This window comes from Solenopsis invicta, chromosome 8 (genome assembly GCF_016802725.1).
Source record: "Solenopsis invicta isolate M01_SB chromosome 8, UNIL_Sinv_3.0, whole genome shotgun sequence".
Classification (NCBI taxonomy): Eukaryota; Metazoa; Arthropoda; class Insecta; order Hymenoptera; family Formicidae; genus Solenopsis; species Solenopsis invicta.
In genome coordinates this window covers 12,913,474-12,935,580 of record NC_052671.1, presented here as the reverse complement: position 1 = coordinate 12,935,580, position 22,107 = coordinate 12,913,474, and the positions used below count along the sequence as shown (strand labels likewise).

At 33.3% G+C, this 22,107-nt stretch overlaps 1 protein-coding gene across 1 annotated transcript in view; it reads right to left on the bottom strand.

Annotated features, from left to right (window-relative positions):
- Window positions 1-22,107, bottom strand: part of LOC105200681 (netrin-1) — a 309,346-nt gene that overhangs the window by 147,212 nt on the left and 140,027 nt on the right. The window contains 1 exon segment of the mRNA XM_026137706.2: window positions 13,971-14,159. Within this exon segment, the coding sequence (XP_025993491.2) occupies window positions 13,971-14,159 (189 nt within the window).

The window sequence follows — 22,107 nt, the reverse complement described above, 5'->3', positions numbered from 1 at the left end:
ATTTAATTAATAAATCTATAATGTTAAATTTAAATTTAAAAACAAGTTTCATTTTCGCTTCATATGACCTCTCTAAATCTCGTATTTTTATAATGAAACGTCACTGTGAACAGAGTGAGAATTGGGTCTGTGTAATATTCACGAAAAAATTTGACAAAAGTAATAATAAATTAATTTTCTTTTTAATTCTCGTAGAGATTTAAAGAGAAAATTAATTTATTATTACTTTTGTCAATTTTTTTTAAATCAAAAGGAACAAAATTTTATAGTAAATCATTTCGATAAATCACACTAATAAATCTTTACAATTCTTTTTACGTTGATTCAATTTTATTCACTCAGTATGATAAAATCACGATTATTGGTTTATGAAAAATTACACAATTGTATTCTATTAATGATATAATATAAATTTAAAAAAAACCGGATAATGAAGTAAAAGTAACAGTGAATAATGAATTAGTTTTTCCATAAATACTTTTCCCAACCAAACAAAGGTAAATTTTATTTTCCAAATATCAAATTTAAAATGCAGTAATAGTAAATATAAGATAATGATACAATAAATATCAAACAATAATAAATATCGGATATGCGGTAATAATATGTAAATATTAGATTTAAGGTAACACCATAAAAGGGCCGATTCAAATTATGTTGTAAAACGTGAGAGACAGAATTTGAAGAAAATATATTTTGTAAGCCACCGAATAAGGAACGACGGCAAGTCAGCACACGGTCTTGGCATTTTACGGTATGTGGCGCGTTGTATTTACATAACGTTACAACCCTATCATTTGAACATTGGTACTCGAGCGAAGAGGTATCGCGAATCGCTCTATACAATATCGCATTTATTCTCCTCCTAACGCTCATCGCCTTTTGCGCCTTACAAACAACACTTACGAACAATCAACATTAATTTGTCAATCTATGCAGTTAACTAATTGCTATAATTAACGATTCATGAGCAATTCAATGACATCTATCAGAGAAACTCTCGCATGTTTCATGTTGCATGTAAGAATAAGACTAATATGAGAAGTATTATCTTATTGTGATATTTAGAGGTAGCAATTATTTCTGTAAAGACACTTGGACAAATATATCTTACATACGCACATCATTAATTAACGGAATGCGGGTACAAAACGAGTCGACTTCTTTCACTTTTTCGCTGTAATTTAATAAAACATATATGTGTACGAATTAATGTCGAGAATGGCATGCAATTCAAATGACATAATTAATTATGTATTCGTAGGTGTTGTGTAAGAAAGGAAGAAGAGATCTAAGAGGTATCAAGCGATAGTGAATCATGAGACAAGTAATTTATTATACGTTAATTATTTATATTTGTGAAATTAATCATTCATAATCATTTCGTAATGTGATAATGTGATAATTGTTTTTCGAAATGCGAATTGTTTTGAGCGATACTTCAATTTAAATATTTTTATATCGCAAATCAACTTGCAGTCACTCCATTGTGTACATCGTACCGCGAGAAATTAGAGCTTATTTTTATCTGAGACAATAGATTTGTGACATGTGCGTACATCTACATAAGTTAATGGTATAAGAATAATGTGGATAAGTACTTCATACATTTATCGCTCTAAAATGAATGGATTAGAACAGATTAGACTGGACATTTGTAACTCTGGGATATATAATTACATCGATTTATTACGCTTTTAGCATAATACATAAAGTTCACAAAATGGAATTTATTAACATCTAATTAGAATATTTTGGTGTTTCATGTTTATTAAACGAATCAATCAGTTGAAATTTACAAGACGAACTCTTTCGCAAGCATAAATAAAAAAGAAGAAAAGATATTTCACAAATAGAATAAGCTCGATAAAAAATAATAACAAAGTATTTTTACTATAAATTTGCCTTTTTCGAAATATAGTAAACATGTTATCTTTTATACTTTTTGTCAAGTATTATAAATGTATGTATTATAAATAGATCAGATTTTCAGGAATTTAATTTGTAAAACGTCATGAAGATACGATATACTAATAAGTTATTTGTGTGAATAACATTCGTGGTATTAAAAAATAAATATCATATCATATATCATATCATGTATCATAACTGATTAAAATTTTAAGTTGTCTGTTCTGTTGCTCATATATGTAAACAAAAAATAAGCTAAATAAAATGGAGTAAATGTTAATAATTTTTTCAAAAGATAAAGCTTCTTTACTTGATGATATTTTTTCATGGTATTTATACTTCTTGCACAATTGTAGGTCGAAACAAAACGTTTATTATAATGTATTATGAAATAAAAATAAATTAACATTTATAAAAAACGATAAGAAAAATTGTTAATATTCAGTGTTCTTTCCTTTTTCTTAAAAAATTTTTTGTTTGAATCTTATGTATTTATTTATATTTAATCTCGTTATATTCTTTTCTCTCTCTCCGGAATTAAAATATTACATAAATTGCAAGAAAATAAGAGTAATAAAAAATAGAGGTGCAAAAAAATAATTCTTAGAAGTTCAGTATGCATTTGTCACAAGTATTAAAATAAAAGATGGAAAAAATATTTCATTTGCATATTGCTTTTCAACCAACTTATTCAAAGTAAAAAAAAATCGACAATGAATATATTATATTTATTTTAACGTTCTAATTGTATTCTAATTATATTCTAACCTTTCCACACTATAAATCCAAAGTGTGTAAAACGCTTGGTCACTTTTTACGCATTTGTATATTTTTTATGCATTAAATTAAATTTATACATGTAATTTTTATATACTTTTTACACTTAGACGTGTCAATATTAAATTACACGTCTAAGCAAAAAAGCTTCGAAAATATAAGCAAATGCGCCTATGCGAAATAAACGCACGAATTACTTTCGACGGTCCAAGTTTACCCCTCGATCTGCGTACACCAACCGAACCAAAACTCAGTCACGTTAGGAATTCGCAGTGCCGCGCGTTAATTTAATACTGCGTGAAATTTCGCTTTGCGCGCCGCACAGATCGAAGTCTTGACAGAGTGGAAGAACCAGAAGGGTGCACCCGGGAGGGTGGGAGCGTGGTGAGCGTCTCGGTGACCGATTCTGTTTGAGAAGCAACCCTTGCCCGAGGGTGCCACCGGGGTTAGAATAAACATGGGGTAAGCCTTTGGGTGCCGGGGATGGTTACAGTTGAAACGCGTATCGTTCCGGGCATGGTCACGCGTATTGTACAAACAGGGGGAGTTTCTAATATATACCGACTACTACGTATGCAGCGACATTGGTCGACCATGTGTGTAAGGCTATAAAAATTATTGCCGTGAGATATATTATGCAGGGACAGTTTCTCGTTGAGCATACAATAAAAACTGACAGTTATTGTACTTAACAGAATGGAGAAAATTAATCATTTCTGTCAGAATGACGTAGTTCCGAATTAATAGGGTACATTGCATCTTATTATAAATGTACCTTGTGATAACAGAAGATTTCAGTTGTATTGCAGAGACATTTGAACGTTTTAATTAGGTATCATCACATTTGTAATAAGATCTTTTTTTTTTTGAAACGTTGAAATTGAATTATTTCGGCAACCATCTTGATTGAGATCTTATCTACGAAATCCTTCTGCAGTGTTGTATTTCGTAATATTACAAATGCAACATTTCAGAGATCTCTCAATTATCTCTCAACGCATATCGTGTTGCCGCGAAGTATTCATAGTAGATGTTGGCATGTGTACAGCTGTCATTCTGAACATTTACACTGTGAAAAAAATTTTCGTGATTCAAGTAAATATGTTATTAGGACCATTCAAGCAAATTATTTACTTTACATAAATAAATATCACTTGTTTGTAGAAAATATTATTTCTTTGAAGTAATATTTATTTGTGTAAAGTAAATAATTTGCTTGAATGGTCCTAATAACATATTTACTTGAACTACGAACATTTTTTTCACAGTGTAAAGATGAACATATTTGCTTTAAGAAAGATGTTTATAATAAATATGTATAAAAATACAAAAACAAATTGCATAAAGTATCGATAGCTAATTATTTTTAATGAAAAAAGGTTGTATATTCTCTATTACAGAATATTGTCTTGTATTTTATTTGTTTTTTACAGATTTAAATTAAAATCAGAATTTTGAAAAAACATGATATCGGTTAAAAATTTTAAACTTTTATGAATGAATGAAAAGGTCCCCTTCTGGTATAATACTTGAGGATGTATACTTAACAGGATGGTATCATAGTATAAGTGATATTGGTTTACAAAGGTTGATTTATTTGAGCAAGAATTAAGTTTTTACGAGTAAAAAGTCAAATATTAAAAAAAAATAATAATAATAAAATCACTTTTATAGCAGATTAATCATAAAATTTTTTTTATTTAAATCAAAATAAATAACATACCAAAACAGAAATATTCTGTAGCACAGCTTTTAATAATAATATGTAGAATGCTCCTCGCTATCAATTTGTCATATACAGCATAGCACTACAAAATTATCTTTAAAATATTTACTAACATTACTGAAAAAAATAATATAAAACATCAGAAAATATATTTTTCTATAAAAATATTTTTACATAAAAATTTGTACATGTATATTTATTGAAATTAATGTCAAAACATATAAAATACAAAAAAAAAACTGAATATTTATTTGTTTAAAACACGCGGTCGACAATTTAGATTTAACTTGCTGAAGATACAAATTGTCAGCAATCTAAATCTAAACAGACTTCTTTGTACGCACACAATGTCAACATCATTAAGTTTTTTTTTATAAGAGGGGATAGCGAGCCCCGCCAAAAAAATTTACAATCGAAATATCGACTGTGCCTTAAAAGATCCTGTCTTACGTAGAAGATTAAAACGCAATTACAAAAATAGAGATATCGTACGATGCAGGATTGACGATATAAAATCGTAGTGATGAATAATATAGAAAGGTCATGGTTGCTCGATCAAATATCGTCATTGAGAGCGCTTATTTTCGCGAGACTCAAGATAGAGATATTCTGCGTCAATGCAAAGCTACGCGCTGCATCAAAGATCACTTACATGAAAGTGACATTTTACGATATATATGTGCCCTCCGCGAGAAATAATTATCTGTGATTATTCTCGGCGTGCGCCGCGCGATTAAATCATTGGGTCGCTGTAATAGTACGATCGTTAGTGAGTCGTGACATTAGCGTCGGACGTTCCTACTATTCATGCAACATGTTGGCCTCCGTCACCATATGCATATCTGACAAGAGGTTTTAATTTTATTACAAATTTACTCCCAGTGGGCAGTTGGCATGGTTATTAAGAAACTGCAAAATCAGTATCTATAATAATTAAAAAAATAGTGTCCATAATTATCTTATAATTTGATTAAATTTTTTTAAGACAATTTTCTCTCTCTCTCTCTCTCTCTCTTTTAAATTACAGCACAAATATCTCATCAATATTTTATATTTCATTAAGCAATAAAGTTAGTGCGTAGAGTATGAAGTAACTGCGGACTCTAAAATATCAAAAGTCTACATTACGCCACTGATAGTTACCCAGGGGACTTTTTACTACAAAAGGCTTTTAGTCTACTGTCTAGTCTGACGGTTGCCCAAACGCTTTTCTTTATAACAGAGCGAGAAAACAAATCCCTATGAAGATTCTCCAAGGGGCTCGGAATAAGGGAAGAATTATAGAGTAGATGAAATGGAGAAATAAAAAGAAGAATACGATAGAACGCGTATGATTAAACAGAGACTTAGGGAATTGTGTCTAATTTCGGTCTCTAATATATTATTTAACTCACCTCGGAAAAAATGTTGGGAATTCTGAATAATTGCAATTCTGAGACCTTTTAAAACGCGATTTATCATAGTGAATAAATAACACGGTCTTAAAAAAAATCAAGCAATTCAGTGTTCAAATGATACTAAGTAATGCAAAAAATTGATACATATATTATTATTGCGTGTTAATATTCCTCGAATTGTAATAATAATGTCAAAATGTATGAAATTTTTACAAATACATTTCATGCATTTGACAATTTGATTTACGTCAACTTATACAAGACAAATAAATCAACGGAGGAAAATGCAGCAATTAAATAAACAAATTTAAATTAAAAGTAAATATTAAAATCCCGTATTATAAAACTTAAATGGATTTGTTAAAATAGATTAAAGATTCATAAAGTTGTATTATCCACAACACGGCACTAATAACGAGGAATATGTAGTTTCTCACCGCGTTTACGTGTAAAGCTGCTTTTAACAAAATGCTGACTTTATCCCTGGGGACCAGTCAAAGCGAAGGAGCTTACGGTCGGGGCAAATGGTAGTCACTGCAGACAAGTACGGAAAAGGAGTGAAAACGAGATACGAAGAGGGTCGAGAGAAGGAGCTCCCATTCGTCACTGTGGAAATCTCGAAACGAGCGACGCTGTTTCTGACCTGACGGTACGTCACAGTCGACACCGGGGACCGTATTTTCCCGCGGAAATGTCGAGCACGAGATTGAGGGGATGGTTTGCAGACGGTAAACGCGATGGGGAGATGAGAGGGGTTGCACGGCGAAGCCAATCCGGAGTTCACTAACCGTGGAAACGCTGCTGCATGTCACGGGGAGGGCACCGAGAGCGTGCGCTCGGTGCAACGATGGAACGTTGCAAGACGTGGCGCGGGATGAGAAATTGCAGAAATCTGCATTTTCGCCGCGCGTTCGGGTTTGTAATAACGGGGAGGATAGCGGCCGAGAGAGCAGCGCACGAACGGATATCTTATAAGGCACATCTTACAAAGTGAGCCGCGTCATCGTCGTTATCACGATCGTCGTTATCGTTGACGCTTTCGGTGCAGCGTGGACAGCGAATATTATTGTTGCTTATATTTTCACGTGAATAGGATTTCGAATTGGATGGAATTCGTGAATCTCTACACTGTTAAATATTAAGAGATGAAATTTTTCAACCAACTTTTTTTTTATTTTTAACTTTCACGTGTGTGTCGACATTTATTATTTTCAACGACAAAGTTTGTAATTAAAAAATCAATATAATCGACCTATTTCTGTGGTTAAATTGCTTAGTTTTAAAGTAATTAACCCAAATTAATATATGCACCCAAATGTAAATAATAAATTAAACTTTAATCAAATTGAATATATTTCTTGAATTAAATTGTTCAATCCTGTTATTTTAATTAAATTAATGACATATTGAGTAGAAGTAACAAAAACCCTTGAAATGATTAAAAATTATTTAAATAGGATATAATTTGATACTATAAAAGTGGATATTCCAGTCTAGAGCGCAGATAAGGTTTCCTTATCTTTGCGAATTTTTTAAAAGAAAATTGCTGCATATATTCTTCTACTTTTTATTTATACATTTAATAAATATCTACAAATTTTAACATAAATAAATATTTATTAACTTTCACATAATTTTATGTAAATTTAAAAAGAAATGCATTTTTCAAAGTAGTTGACGCGATTTCTTAAAAACTGAAGCTGTCAACTTTAATTATTGTACATGTAAAATAAATATATATTTTTCGCTTGAAATAGGAAAGATATTGCAAGTTATTAAAATGACTTGGTTTTAAAAAAACAAGTATCGATTTTTTAACAAAACTGATTAAACTTAACATGTGTAAAAAAATAGTTAATTTATAGTTATCGCAATAATTTTAGTTCGGGTAATAAATATACACGTATTTTACATGTAGACGAAAGCAAGTTAAAGTCAACAGCTTCAGTAGTTTTTGAAAAATCATGCTAGCCAACTTGAAAAACGTGCTCGTCTTTAAAAATGTATGTGGCAAAAAAACTAATAAACATTTAGCCAAAATTCGTAGAGGTTTACTAAATACGCACGTGTAGATGTGTAAAAGCGTAAAAAAAATATGTGTAGCAGTTTTCCTCGAAAAAGCAGTTTCCAAAAATAGGTAAACTTTTTCGCTCTCGGCACGGAGAAAAATAATTTGCTAACATAGCAGATTTAAGCTGTTGTAGCAAAACTTGTGAGTTAAGACGCGGACGGCAAAGAAACTAGTTAAAAGTCCTATTTAATATTTGTTATATATAAGTTTGCTAAAACTACAAATCATTTTGTTGTAAGAATAAATTCATCGAATCACAGGCTTAAGTCCAGTATAAGCCCATTTGTATGCACTAGTTTAAAGCAACTATATTTTTGCTCTAATTACAAAAGTACTTGATAAGAATATATATTACTTTACTTTATTAGCAAATTAACTTAATTGTACAGACAAGTACACTCAGCAAATTTTTGTTTCTATTTTGGCAACAAAACGGATTCTGCTCTACTAACAAATAACTTCTGAAATTAATTAAATCATCTAAATTTTGTCACTGTCACAACAAATATGCAATAGCAAAGACAATTTTGCTACAATAGCAAAATAATTTTTCTCCATGACTAAAATGTCCCTTTAAAGAATTTCTTCTATTAGCGTCAATTTTCACTGTTGCCGTGTTTTAACATAATATTTTAAATTTCATAAAAGAACATATAAAAACGAAAATTGTATTGATGTAATATCGACAAGCTGATGTTCATTACACAAGTACTCGTAATGTACAGTTTGGCATATATTATCTCGTTCGTGTATGTTCCCTTCTTGTAAGCGAGCGATTTTAATTAGCGTGCGTTAACTAGACTTAATTACTTAATTTGCGAGAATAGTTTTCCGCGAGAACGATAATATTGAGCCATTGCTATCTAAATAAGTCGGCAGGTAGCACAACATGCAAATGCGACCACTCGCGCTACTTAACACGATGTTAAATTGAAATTAATCCAGTGGGCGTGGCTAATTATTCAATCAGAGTCGCTTTTGCCTCGGAAAGATCTTATCTTTAACGTGCCACATTAATCATCGTGTAATAACGTCGTAATTTCGCTCTATCCCTATCTTGAAAACTAGGAATTAGACGTAGCCAGTTTTCTGAAAAGACCGTTGTAGGGATCTTAAATACACTAAGTCAAAGATAAAGCCTCGAAATTACAAGATCACAGCTTCATTATCATAAAACTTGAATTATAATATATTTCCTTTTTAATTTGCTTCTTCTGGAAAAAAAAATAAGATCTTGAAACTTTACCAGTGCAACTACCTTTTTGTCTTGTTTCGTTTTTGACAATTGAAATTTATTTACGCACGTTATTATGATTTTGCGTATATAAAACGCAATTATCGCTCTGAACCGTAGAAATGGAGAGTCTTCTACAACTTCATTAAACACTTACTCGCCATACCCAGCGAAGCGAAATCGGACCATCCTGTCACCCGACTAATTCCTAAATTTATCATCGTTACGGAGAGGCGGGAGAGAGCAATCTCAAGTTTCGAGCGCGGTTAAAGCTCAAACTTAAATTATGTATCAAAATGAAATTATACTCTCCTGCCGTCCCACGTGATCCAGCACCGATGGAGTCCCCACCGTCCCGGGGATTAATTTATGAAACTTATGCCGTCCTAAGACGAGCTTAAATCTTCTTTTCACGCTTGGCGTACGCTCGCGGTGAGTGTCGTGTCTCGTTGTTATCTTAACGGCTGCCATGGTCGCTAACGAGAATACAGACCGTTCGTTATCTCGGCGGCGAGAGCACGCGCAGGCTCTCGGTACTTGTGCTTTATATATTGAAACCAGAAACAGCGCACGAGGTGGATCGTATGCACGCTGCATTGTCGTCTCTATGAATCGCTAATTCACGCATACTAATATTATGGCAGCTACAAGTTCATTAATCGTTATTAATGCATATTACAAATTCAGACATTATACAGTCCTGTGGCATATGAATCTATCAAATGTATTTTCCATTTCTGCTGTCACTTTCTGTTTTCATTTTGGACAGAACGATCTTTTCATAATAAAGTCTTAACATCTTAAAAAATATTCAATTTCTGCAAATTGACAGCAAAAATTTCTTAAATAAATATGTTATTAGTACCATTTATATCAAATAACTTTTATATTAAACTAGTAATATTTACTACAAATGGATAATATTTATTTGTTTAAATCAAATAACTTTTTTATCAGCGTAGCAATGAAACGTGATTAGAAATCGATTAAACGGTTCATGCTAAAATATAATTATTTTAAAAATAATATTTCTGTTGATGTACGCTCGGAACACAAAATGTTTCATAGCACTTGTTGACAAATGGAATTATATATGGCGCCTTTGAATGACATACCTCTCGAGTAAAATTTTTTTTGTACGTTTATGCCGACATATGTCTCTTTTACAACTGGTCTTCACTGCGAGCATGAATGCCAGATAACGTAAAAAAATGTTCCAGACCGTAAAGAGTTAATTAACCTCGCAGCTCAACGCAACACACAGTCCTCGTTTGAGTACGCGAGTTGTCCAGTGACATACATAGTTAATCGCGCGAAACTCGTCCGTCAAGTACCTACGGTACCTACGGTAGAATCTCGCGAAAATTCTTGCGGTCGTAAGGACGCGTTGCGTAAATTCTCGTGCACTCGAACGACACGCACGATGGGTGGTCCATGAGAGACGGTCCGGTCCGTCTCTAATGTCTGCTGCGCGAAGGTTGCGTTAAAAGAGGACGTAGCAAAACGATAATAACTCTCATTATGGTAGAAGAAAAGGAGTTATTGGATTATTTTTTTTTTATTTTTTTTTTTAAATAACTTAAGAAGATATTTATGTGACACAATTATTTATAACAGAAATTTATTGGCATAGGATTGGTACTCATTATGCCTTAGCTAGAAATTCTTCAGATAAGCGGAATGAACAGAAATTGAAATAGAAAATTAAAACGAGAAAATATTAAAGTTGTTGTATACAGAGTGGGATAGTAAATACGATTATTTACACTGCACAAGGTATACTTATAAATCTCTAATTTATATCATAATAACTCTAACAAAAATGTTTTATGTATCTTAAAAATGATCTTTATTTTCGTTTTGACCTGACGGCACGGGTTTACTATGGTTTAGCATCTTGATTGTAAGAAGATGTTAGAAAACTGTGTATTAGAACTGAAATCCCTTTATATTGTTACTCCTTCAGCAATTAAAACTGATTTGCTGCTAAACCACTTCAGTTGCGAAATAGCTAATAATCCCTATCCTTATATACGTAGTATAATTTTATGTATTAGCTACAAGCACATTTCGTCACGAAATTTATTTAATTATATCATTTGAAAGCGACATTCAAGGCCTACAAGCTATCTAGTCGAAACATGTGTTCACTATGTAACATGTAGTTATTAGTATCATATTTTATATAACGTGCAAGTTGCAGCAATGTTGTAGTTAAATTATAATTTCGCTCTTTTTCGTATAATAACGATCGTACATTTACATCACCTCATTATAATTACTAACTACTTTTTTGAATAACGTCTATATATTTCCAATGTTTAAATTTTACATATTGAAGCGTCACATACGCGTTATGTAAATAATATGTAGCATTATCACATTTATCTTACATAAAAGAGAACAATAAATACAAGTAATTATAATGTAAATATCACGAAATATTTGTTATATAAAATATTATTCCCAAATTATACAGTATTACAATTACAAATTATGTTGACTGGGTAGATTAAAGTTACAAAATTAATATCTAAAAAGTACGTAAAGAATATGCATCTGTAAAACTTTTAACTGTTTCTAAACTCGAACTTTCGTTCCTGCAACAATGTAATAAGCACAAACCTTTAGTCGCCGTATTATTTAGTCTAATTGTAAGCAAAGATTTAGTTTTTACTGCCTTCACTAAAATGTAACGCACACTAGAGAAGATATCGCGACATCCAATAACTCACTTCCTATTCAACAACCACCTATTTTCCCCTATTGAATTAAAAAAAAAAAAAAAAAAGAAAGAACATTGTGCAACGTCAGGTTTATCGCGCCTTTTCAAGCTCCGACTTTCGCGACCGTATTTTCGACCAATTTCTACCTTATCACGGCATAACGCACCTATCGCGCGATATCCTTATGTCGTGGTAAATCGACGTCGGACAACGGCTCGTTCGCCGTACAGTTACGGACGACAACATGCGCTATGCGGACGCTCGTTCACGTAGACCGCGTGCATTCACGATGCATCGACGCGTGCGCGCGCGCGCGCTTTCTCACACCGGGAGATCGTTATCCCCGCGGCGGTCCATGAGCCTAGACAAACGTACATAAATTGAATGCGCCGAGATTAGGGGGTTGCTCAGCTGGTAACCACTTTGTAACAGTACCACAGAGGGACTGAGACGAATGGTAATGGCGTCCAGGTCTCTCCCGATAGCGTCGCGCGGACTGAAGAGAAGATGCGCTGACGCGATCGGAGATCGGAGGAGTCGCCGTGGTCGTTTCTCAGTTTTCTTCCTTCACCGCTTCGATCAGTCGCTTATTCATGATAAGCGACTCGATCAGATTTGCGTATCATGTTTTTGAATAAGCGGCAATAAGCGAAAAGATTGTATATAATTACCATTTGGAAAAATTGATTAAAAAATGCAGCAATAAACAATAAATATACTTGTATATGTATTACTTTTTGTTTTCAAGTAATAATGGCAATTTCCGAATGCGTTAATTAATATGCGATTTAAATATAGAGGATATTTTATTTTAAACTGTACGCATAACTAAAAATGACACTGATTTAATCAAAAGTTGAAATGTCAGAAATATTTTTACGTAGAAAAAAAATCTCTCTCTAGAAACGAATAGTTGAGGATATAATCGCGTAGAAAGATTATAATAGATCACCCTGTATAGGTATACTGTTATGTCAACGTACACACTAGATGGAGTCGAATTACGTATTCAAAAATATACGAATAATGCTATTTAAGAGACACGATAGTTTCATTCAAAATGATTGAATTCCATGATATATTCCATAATTAAATGTAAAATTTTGAAAAGGTGGGATTTTACAGAGTGTATTGAATACACTGTATTCTACCCACCTGCAAGTTGAAGCAAACATAAATTATCAGGCGAAAGTAACTATACACCGATAAACTCGATTTTTTTTATTGTACTAATAAAAAACTAAAATAATATGGACGAGTCGCTTGGATGTCCAAATTCCGTATTGTATTATTATAAATCAGAAATTTCCATTCCACTGATAATAAAATATTAAAATATCGGATAATTGCAAGTCTGACAATTATTATGTATGCGCAAAGGAAGCTACTTTTTACCGTGAGTATAAGAATTCAAGGGACTGTCATTCCCCAGCCAGAAATACTAATGAAATCAATGTCAATTCAATATTGAAATCATCAAATCGAATCGACATCGATTCCATTATCATTTCCGATTGGACCATATTACTTTACATGTAGAAGAGAAGAAGGCAATATGGCATCTCTGAACAAGAGATAAAACCTATTGAACTTTTCCTATATTATTTCACATTTATATAATCTTTCGTTATACTTAAGTATTGCTTATATAAAATAAAAATACGAAATATTGCTGAGGTATTTAGAGCGATCGGGACGTATTATGTTGCAGAACTCTCGGCTGCGCTCTTCGTCTCGCGCGCGTGCGCGAGAGATTCCCAAGTATTCTCTATCATCTTCTTTGGCGGGAATCGTGCTTTCAAATCGAAAGCGAATCGAATTATAGAGAGAAAGCTCCGATGACCCGCAGGATCGTCTAATTAGCCCGGCGCTCCGCGTTATTAGCGCTCCAGCGCGCGTGTACATTGAGAAACGCGTGAAGAATTAGAAATCCTACACGCCATTATCATCGCTTACTAATCCCGCGTGCGAGACGATGCCAAGTGCGCCGTGGCACTTCCGTAATTAAGCGTGGCACGGGTAATCGCGCGGGGTTACTCGACTCGCAGCGCAGGCGTAATTGCCCGGCGCGTCGCTGAGGTGTCTTTGTTGGATTTACATGTAATTGCCGGGCCGCGGGGGTACTTACGTTTGCAGGCCTTGCGATGCGTGATCGGTCTCGCCGGGTCCCTGTAGTAACCTTCGCGGCAGTAATGACAGTGCCTTCCTGCCGTAAAATGCCGGCACTGCAGACAAACGCCTCCGCTGACACGGCCCGACAGCTTGTACAGCTCCATGTTGAATCTGCACTTTCTCGCGTGGAGGTTGCAGTTGCACACTGAAACAGGTAACACGGTAATTTCAGTCAGCGAACGACAACAGAGAGGCGCGCCATTATTTTACGACTACCATTTCCTTTATATTTCCCCTGCCTCTCGCTCGCTCGCACACGCGCCCGCGATTTTGTTTCCTCCCGTCCCTTTTAGTCGCGCCGTTAATGCCGATATTATTGTCATTAAAACGCCATAATTTGCGATTGAAGTTCAACGCGGCCGCAATTATTTCGCTGAACGAGAAATATCCTTCATTATCATTTAATTTGCGTTGCGTGCGGAATTAATAATACCGTTCAAATATACATTTTCACCGTTTTCTTAAGACGAAGATGTAAAGAAGGTCAGTATTACATATTATTCACTTATGATATTTTTCAGGCGTACTGAGAAAATACTGTTACAAGGATAATGTAGTCTACACTCTTAAATTTGCGTTTATACAAGGTCTTACACGCGACAGAGTACGTTTCAGAGATATTTGATTTAAGGATGTTTCGGCTATACAATACGAAGTTATTGAAATTTACAAACTGAAGGCTTCTCTTCAAGGTTTATTCTTTTCTTTCCTAATCAACAATAAAAAATTTTGCTTAAAAATATTTGAATTTTGACCTTGAAACTAGCGGTAAAGAAAAGAACAATGAAAAACTGGATTTGTAATGGGTTTTGCAGCAAAAATTATTGTATTTTATTGCAGTTTTAAATAAATAACTTTTAAACGGGTTAGTAGATTTAAATAAATTTTTGCACCAATATTTATTAGTTTTATTATATGTAAAAATTTTGATTTTGTTGGTAATGCTACTTTTCTATAAAATTTGCAAATAAGCATTACAAAACGTGATTTGTGAAACACTTATTGTGAGAATAAACCTAAATTTTAATAAATATTTATTTGAATAGTACTAGTACAATATTTAATTAAAAGTATTTCAATATTTATATAAGAAAAAATTAATTAAAACTTAAATTAATAGTTCTTGAACTAAATAAATATTAATAAATGTATCTAATTAGTAAATATTCTATTAGTACTATTCGAATAAATATTTATTAAAATTTAAGAATTTTTCCCTCAGTATACATAAACCTCAAGAGCAAACAAAAAATTAAATAGCTTTTAAACCAATATACGAATAGTGCTCAAATTTTACACAAGTACTCAAACATAATACTAGAATATTCTATATAAAATTTTTATATTTTTGGTAATGTTTGGAAATAAGATCCATGCATCTTTAAAACGCGTATGATTTATGTGGGATATATTAAATGAGCTTTTAGTAAAAATGACACTCGTATAATTATTTTTTAAATTTACGAGATATGTGTAACGTGAGACACGTGTAAAAAAAATTTCAATAAGACTAAATTAAAAAAGTCTATACTACTAAGTTTCCTATAAATTCCCAAACGAAGATGGAGATATAGCTTATTTGTCCTTTAAAATGATTGATTTCAGTTAATAATTTCTCGCGCAAATAGAAACTTAATATCACGTATTCAAACACAGGTCTGCTTATATGCAATAATTAATAGTTATCCGGAGAAGCGTCTATAATAAGTAAACATACGTCCACACGCAATATGGTTAATATGCAACGACTGCTCGTATAAATCGCAGCGTTCTCTCATCGAGGAGAGAAAGAGATAGGGCGATATTTATCTCGCCAATGTCGGAGTCGGAATTGCTCAAATGCCATCTATTCTACTTTAATTACGCATTGCTGCAGAGTAATAAACGTTTGCGTCCCGCCCAGCCGACGTACAAGTGCGACGCAAATACATATTATCTCGCCGGTAACTGCGAGCAGATATTTCAGGCATTCCTGCGATTGAAGCATCGGGCTCTGTGGCGCGCGGCCACCACTCGTTAATATTACGTAGCTGCGTCGTGGAACGCACGATGGAGCGTGCCGGGGCTCCTTCCGTACTTATCGCGGTAATTAGTCTCGAGTTTATTCATCCGGCCGGAGGAAGGAAGACGTCTCGAGGGGGTCGTCTTCGTTATCGGACGACGGTCCTCGACTTCTCTCGTCGTTCCCGAACCGCCTCGCGTATAACGTTGTCAACCCAATGCGACAAGGGAAGTGCGGTAGCTTGTGATTTGAAAATTTTCAAACTTCGCAGCTTCAACTTTTGTCGAGTTCTCGTGACAGTATCGTCGAATCACGTTCATGAAAAGAGAGAGTTCGACAACCCGGAAATAAAAAGGTAAAATGTTTGTACACAACTTTTCACACAAGTAAAAGTAACTTAATTCAAATTCGTAACAATTGTTCGTCGTGAAAAAAAATATTTGTGTTCACTGAAACAATCTTATAATTGATTAACAGTAGAAACCCGGGACAAAAAAATATTTTGGTTACGGTAATAGTTTAATAAAAAAAGTGGATGTTTCAGTTTCGGTTTCAATTTCTTAGCCAATAAAAAAAAACCTAGAACCTTTAAATTATATAATAAATTTTTTTCATTGCGGTTTTTCAATTATTCTTTTCTATATTTTTCGTCATGCAATATAATTTTTTATCTGCTATCATATTTATATTCTATATATAAAAAAAAAATAAAAAATTTTAATTAAAACTAAAAGAACAAATGTAGGTTAAAACAATAAAAATATAAAAATATTCGAAATAAAACTAATCTTTTTATATTTTACATTTTTTTTTAATGTATATATTGATGCTGATATTGATTATCAGAATTAAAGCTTAAACATTCGTTTTCTTCTATTTTTTTATACTTGTGGAACTAACGAGCGCTATCAGTATTATTGCGTTCCTTTATGTTTATCGCTTAATACATAAAACAAGCATGGATAAATAAATTAAGAAATAGAAAGAGAACCGAAAAGAATCGTAAATCAAAAATAATTTTATAGTCTGATTATGATTCTGGTGTCAAAAATTTTATAAAATTTTGGTACCGTTTATGGTTTATTCAATTGAAGAAAGAGTTGTGGGACGGTTATCGGTTTCGGTCCCGGCTCGATCCAGGATTAAAAGATATATGTTCGGGCTAAACTACTCTGTTTTCATGCATTTTTTTATGGCTTGTAAAATTTTCCTTGTAAATGGAATTCAATGGATCTGTCATAGAATTTCGATAGATAGCAAAAGAAGTATGAATCTTTTATGTATTTTTTTTTTTCGGCACGCGGAATGCGATCGCAACTGACCAATCCGTCAATCAATCAATATATCGATAACAATTGATAGAATTTAATAAACGTCAAAGTTCATACTATTGTATGAAGATGTATCGACTAAATATAAAAGTTAATATCTATGAAGAATATCAGAACTTTTATATTGTATAAACAAAAATAATACGCCAAATTAAAAGTTTTACAGGGTGTATAGATGTTTCTTTGTTAAATATTTTCAGCTTGAACGCACTATTTCTCTTTTCAGCTCGTTTTTTTTTTATAAAATTAGTTTATAAACACAGAAAGGAAAAATTTTTTATTGTCTGACTAATAAATTATATAAAGATATTTTCTTAAAAATATAATTACGATTAAGAAAGGCAATAACAGAATTATATAGGTATTCCAAGAATTTTTTTACATAAAATCGATGTTGAGAATAAAAAATTTGTCAGAAAAATGATCGGAGTGAAACCGATAATTTTTTCCATATAATTTATGCTGTCTAGCGTCCCATTCAAGCTTTACATCTTCAGCTCATTTCCAAGTTTTCACCAAGCAATGTGAATTCTCATCTCTCCTACTTATCTCGTCCATTTATATACCGAGCTGTCTTCTCAAAAACGAACCAATTTCCATAAATCTGTCGAAAAAAATTTATCAACATTGGTATTATTGCTCCGATTATTCTTGCTCCCTCTTCTTTCCCCTTCCCCGTGTCACGATCGCTCGTTCATTGAATTCTCGAGGAGCTCAGGGGAGTGCTACTATTCCGGCTAGAGTCGTGCCGTAACTTTTTGTATTCGAGCACGTCACCCGTGATTTTTGGCGACAACTTGAAAACATAATAGAGTAATTGAAGGCGCCAAGGGAATTGGGATGAATGCCACGGCGGTGGAATCCGAGGGAGGCTCCGCGGTTACATCCATCTGCATAGTAGTTCCTCTTCTGAAATCTCTCGAGCCAATAATCCTGTGCGCCGAAGAAAGAGCGTGCCTTATTTCTCGTTCGCGATGACACTTGTTACCGCGACTCATTCTTTTCTCCCCCGCTGTGTTTTGGCGCGTGCTTTATCCTCCTTCTTCCATCTCGTTCGCGGTACTGCTGACGTCGCCGTACAGCTCTGCTGCCATAATTATATCCTTTTACAAGCTAGCGCCACGCTTTAATCGATTGACCCCGCGGTGGCGTGAAAAATGGGCTCCGCTTCAATTTAGCACGGTAAACGTATAATTAACGCTGGTGTATATTGGTAATTGAAAATGGAACGCTATTCATAAGAAGACAATTATATATAACGATTGTTTCTAAAGTAATAAATGTGAAATAATCAGGACATTCATGGAGATTGAGAGATAAAAGGAGCATTCGTCTGTTAACGTCTATTGTCGATATCAAGGTATTATAACGCACTTAATGATGTAATTGCAGGGTTTTCCGCAAAACCGAACAAGTTCGAGTAGTTAATTAATTTTCAAAAACAATAAACTTCTTATCTTCAAACCATTCATTGCGTAAATATTTCAATTTTTTTTTTCTTATAGATACACAAGAACAAAGTTATAAGCTTTAATTGATTTGAAAACCCTAGACTTGTTTGATTCTTTTGCGGAAATTTCATATTTACGACCCTTTTATATTTATATTTCCCATTTTCAGTTTGATATTTGTCGAAACGAAATTATTCACGATGTGACGCCACACTGAGAGAATGATTTAATACTATAAATCGGATTTAATAAAATGGACTTACTCGGTTTTTTATAAGAAACTTTTAAATTACAAGATTACAAAGAAATTGAAAACTGTAGGAATCAAGTAGTTAAAGAAATCCACTCGAAATAAGATCCTGCTGCTGCAATTTCGCGTAAAACAAACTGACGTTGATTGAAACGCAAGTTACGAGAAGGATATTGCTTCCGGACAAATCATCAAGAGTGGATGCTCGTTTCTTTCAATCAATGATTCAGTCTATAGTCCTGTGTACTCTCCAGTATGTTTGTTATCCGAGCCTTCGTCTCTTTGCCGGAAATGAAATATGATGGTTCAACGAAACAAAACTGGAAACGTTTTTTTTTTTTTTTTTTTATTCAAATGCATGCTTTAGTTTTTTTTTCTAAATGTTCCTTCTCATTCCGTTTCTTTCCGATCTCCTGGGTACCAAATTTTTCATGCATACTCGTATTGTCATTTTTATGTAAAATATTATTCCACTTTCTAACGCCCTTCGTAAAATAATTGTCCTTCGGCTAGTTATAATCATATCAGTTAATCAAACTCAAGCCCGAGACATTTATAATGCTTTACAAATATATGAAAGCTTGTTACGCAAGTTTATTAAACTCAAGATCGATAGCATTTCCTTGATGCACTCGTTGCGAGCCGGCGAAAATCTCGGCCGGTGATTTATGGGAACGCGGTTTGCGCGAAGCGCAGAATTTGATCGATGGATAAGAATGTTGTTGAATCGAAGTTGGCCGCTATGTATCGGGTCGATCGGATAACCCCTCGATAGTTAATAACCACCGTCAGCCACCGTCTGAAATTCCACGGGCGGTTCCTGTTATTAAGCCGTAGCCATGTCAGAACCTCGAGTCGTTTTCGCGGAGATGATCGCCGTAATTAGCGATTAATCGAAGTGGTATCGGCGAGTCCTGCGGCGTTTACCGTCGGCATTTAAGAGCGAATTAGTGTTTTCGGATCTATACGTCGGTATTAATTAGCTCCGACTGAATCCCACGATTTATAATAGTCGAGTTGAAGCTCCTTTTTATGGCGCCTCTCATAAATCAATACGTCTCCCCGGAGAAAAATAAAGTGTTACTAAAGCAAACAGTGAAACTCTACCCTAGTAAATCTATCTCAAGTAAATTAGTTCTTTGCGGAATACCTGTGATTAAAGGAAATTTAGTAGCACTTTATTCCTCGCTCAAATGAAATATAGTAATATTTTCTCGGAAAATGGATTCTTTCTCTGAAAATGTAAATTTGTAAATATAGTAATGCTTTATTAACGAGTAATCTCATTGAGATTTGTTTCAGGATATTCGTTTATATCGAGAATTTTTATTATTATTATTAATATTATTATTTTATTATTATTAAAGTTTACAACATTGCTGAAAATTGAAAATGGTAAATATTTGAAAAAAAAGCCTGAAATTAATATTTAAGAGTTGAATTAATAAGCAAATTTTGTAAAATTAAAATATTCTTTTTCATAATTAATTGACAATTGTTAAATATTTATTCTTTCCTTAAAATTCGTTATCATTGCAATTATTTTTCAAAAAGAAAGACGAACACTTTTTGTTGAAAAAAAAGAACTTGAATTCTTTTTGAAACAATATCAGTATCGGGAATATCAACTTTCAACGTTATTTTCTTTTATTTTGCTACCAGATACGTTCAAACTTTTAGTATTTTTTGACCCTTTTCCTATCGCGCGTGCATCGTCCGTTTCTCAGCTTCGGAACGTGTAAAACTTGTTCTCGACCGTTTCATTTTAACGAAAAGAGATGCACCCTCTTCCGAATTTCATTCGGAGAGGAAACAGCAAGCTTGTTCTCAAGCGATTATCTTTCGTCCCGACATAAAAATATCGCAGAACACTGAAATACGTGTAGATGCCTGATCTGTCTTTTGTAAAGGAAAGTCCTTAGTTAGTCCTCTTTTATTTTAACCATGCACCGATTGATATCTTCAACTTACTGCTATTTGCTGGTATAGTTTCGGTAAGTTTCTTGTAAGAATCAAACTTTCTTGTTTTTTTTCTTTCGTTTTTTTCTATTAGTCGCCGCATCTTAATTTTTAAGCATCTTGTCTGACAAAAACTGAACCTTGGCAGGAAAGGTGTTATAGATTAAATAAGCCTAAAGGAAACTAATCTCGCGTACCAATAATTAAAACAAATTTTATTTTGTAGAAACTTTTATTAGAAATATACCTTTTTCTTGTATTATAGGAATCCTTTCGCGTAATATTTTTGTTTCCAATTAAATTCAATAGAAATGCGTAAAATGTATTTTTGTGTGCTTTATTTCTTACGTTACATAAAACGGTATCAGGAGAAAGATTCCGTTATATTAATTAAACGTATTTTCATTTATGAATATGTAACGACCATTCGACGTGTGTAAAAACGATACAACTTCGTCATAAAAACATTTTTACTGCCTATCATCTCTCGAGTTCGATCTTCATTTCGTCTTTAATAACATTAAGTTAATCAAAGAGTTTTTACATTTCCAATTATTCCTGCGATATCTGCTAATTGAAAGAGTATGATATTGTCGTTTGCTTACGAAGTTAAATCGCTTTGTTGAAATAACTCGTTCAATCTTGAGTAAAAAAAAAACCCCTTCCGTGACAAGTATTTCTCTCGAGACCGAGCAGACTGAATGACTTCTTCGAAAAGTGTTTCGAACCTGTATTTGCGGTTAATCAAATGTACCTGTAAGCCTGACATAAAAGAGAAGAAATTACTGCTCCGCTTTTTTATCATGTCATAACTGATTATATAAAAAAAAAAATAAAGAATTTCGAAAGTGCATTTATTACAGATCCAGTTTCTTTTGGTAAAAAAATAGAAATCTAAATACACGCCCGAGATCTCTCCTTCCGCGTGTATGGGAAAATATTGTAGAATAGAAAATAGCGATAATTTCAAATAATTATATCCGCTGGAATGTGATTCTCATTTTGATTACAACTTATTTATCCCTGAAATTATTGCTACTAGTCACGCCAAGCGCACGCGTATTCAATCGCATTAACGGAGATTCGATTTAAAGTGTTAT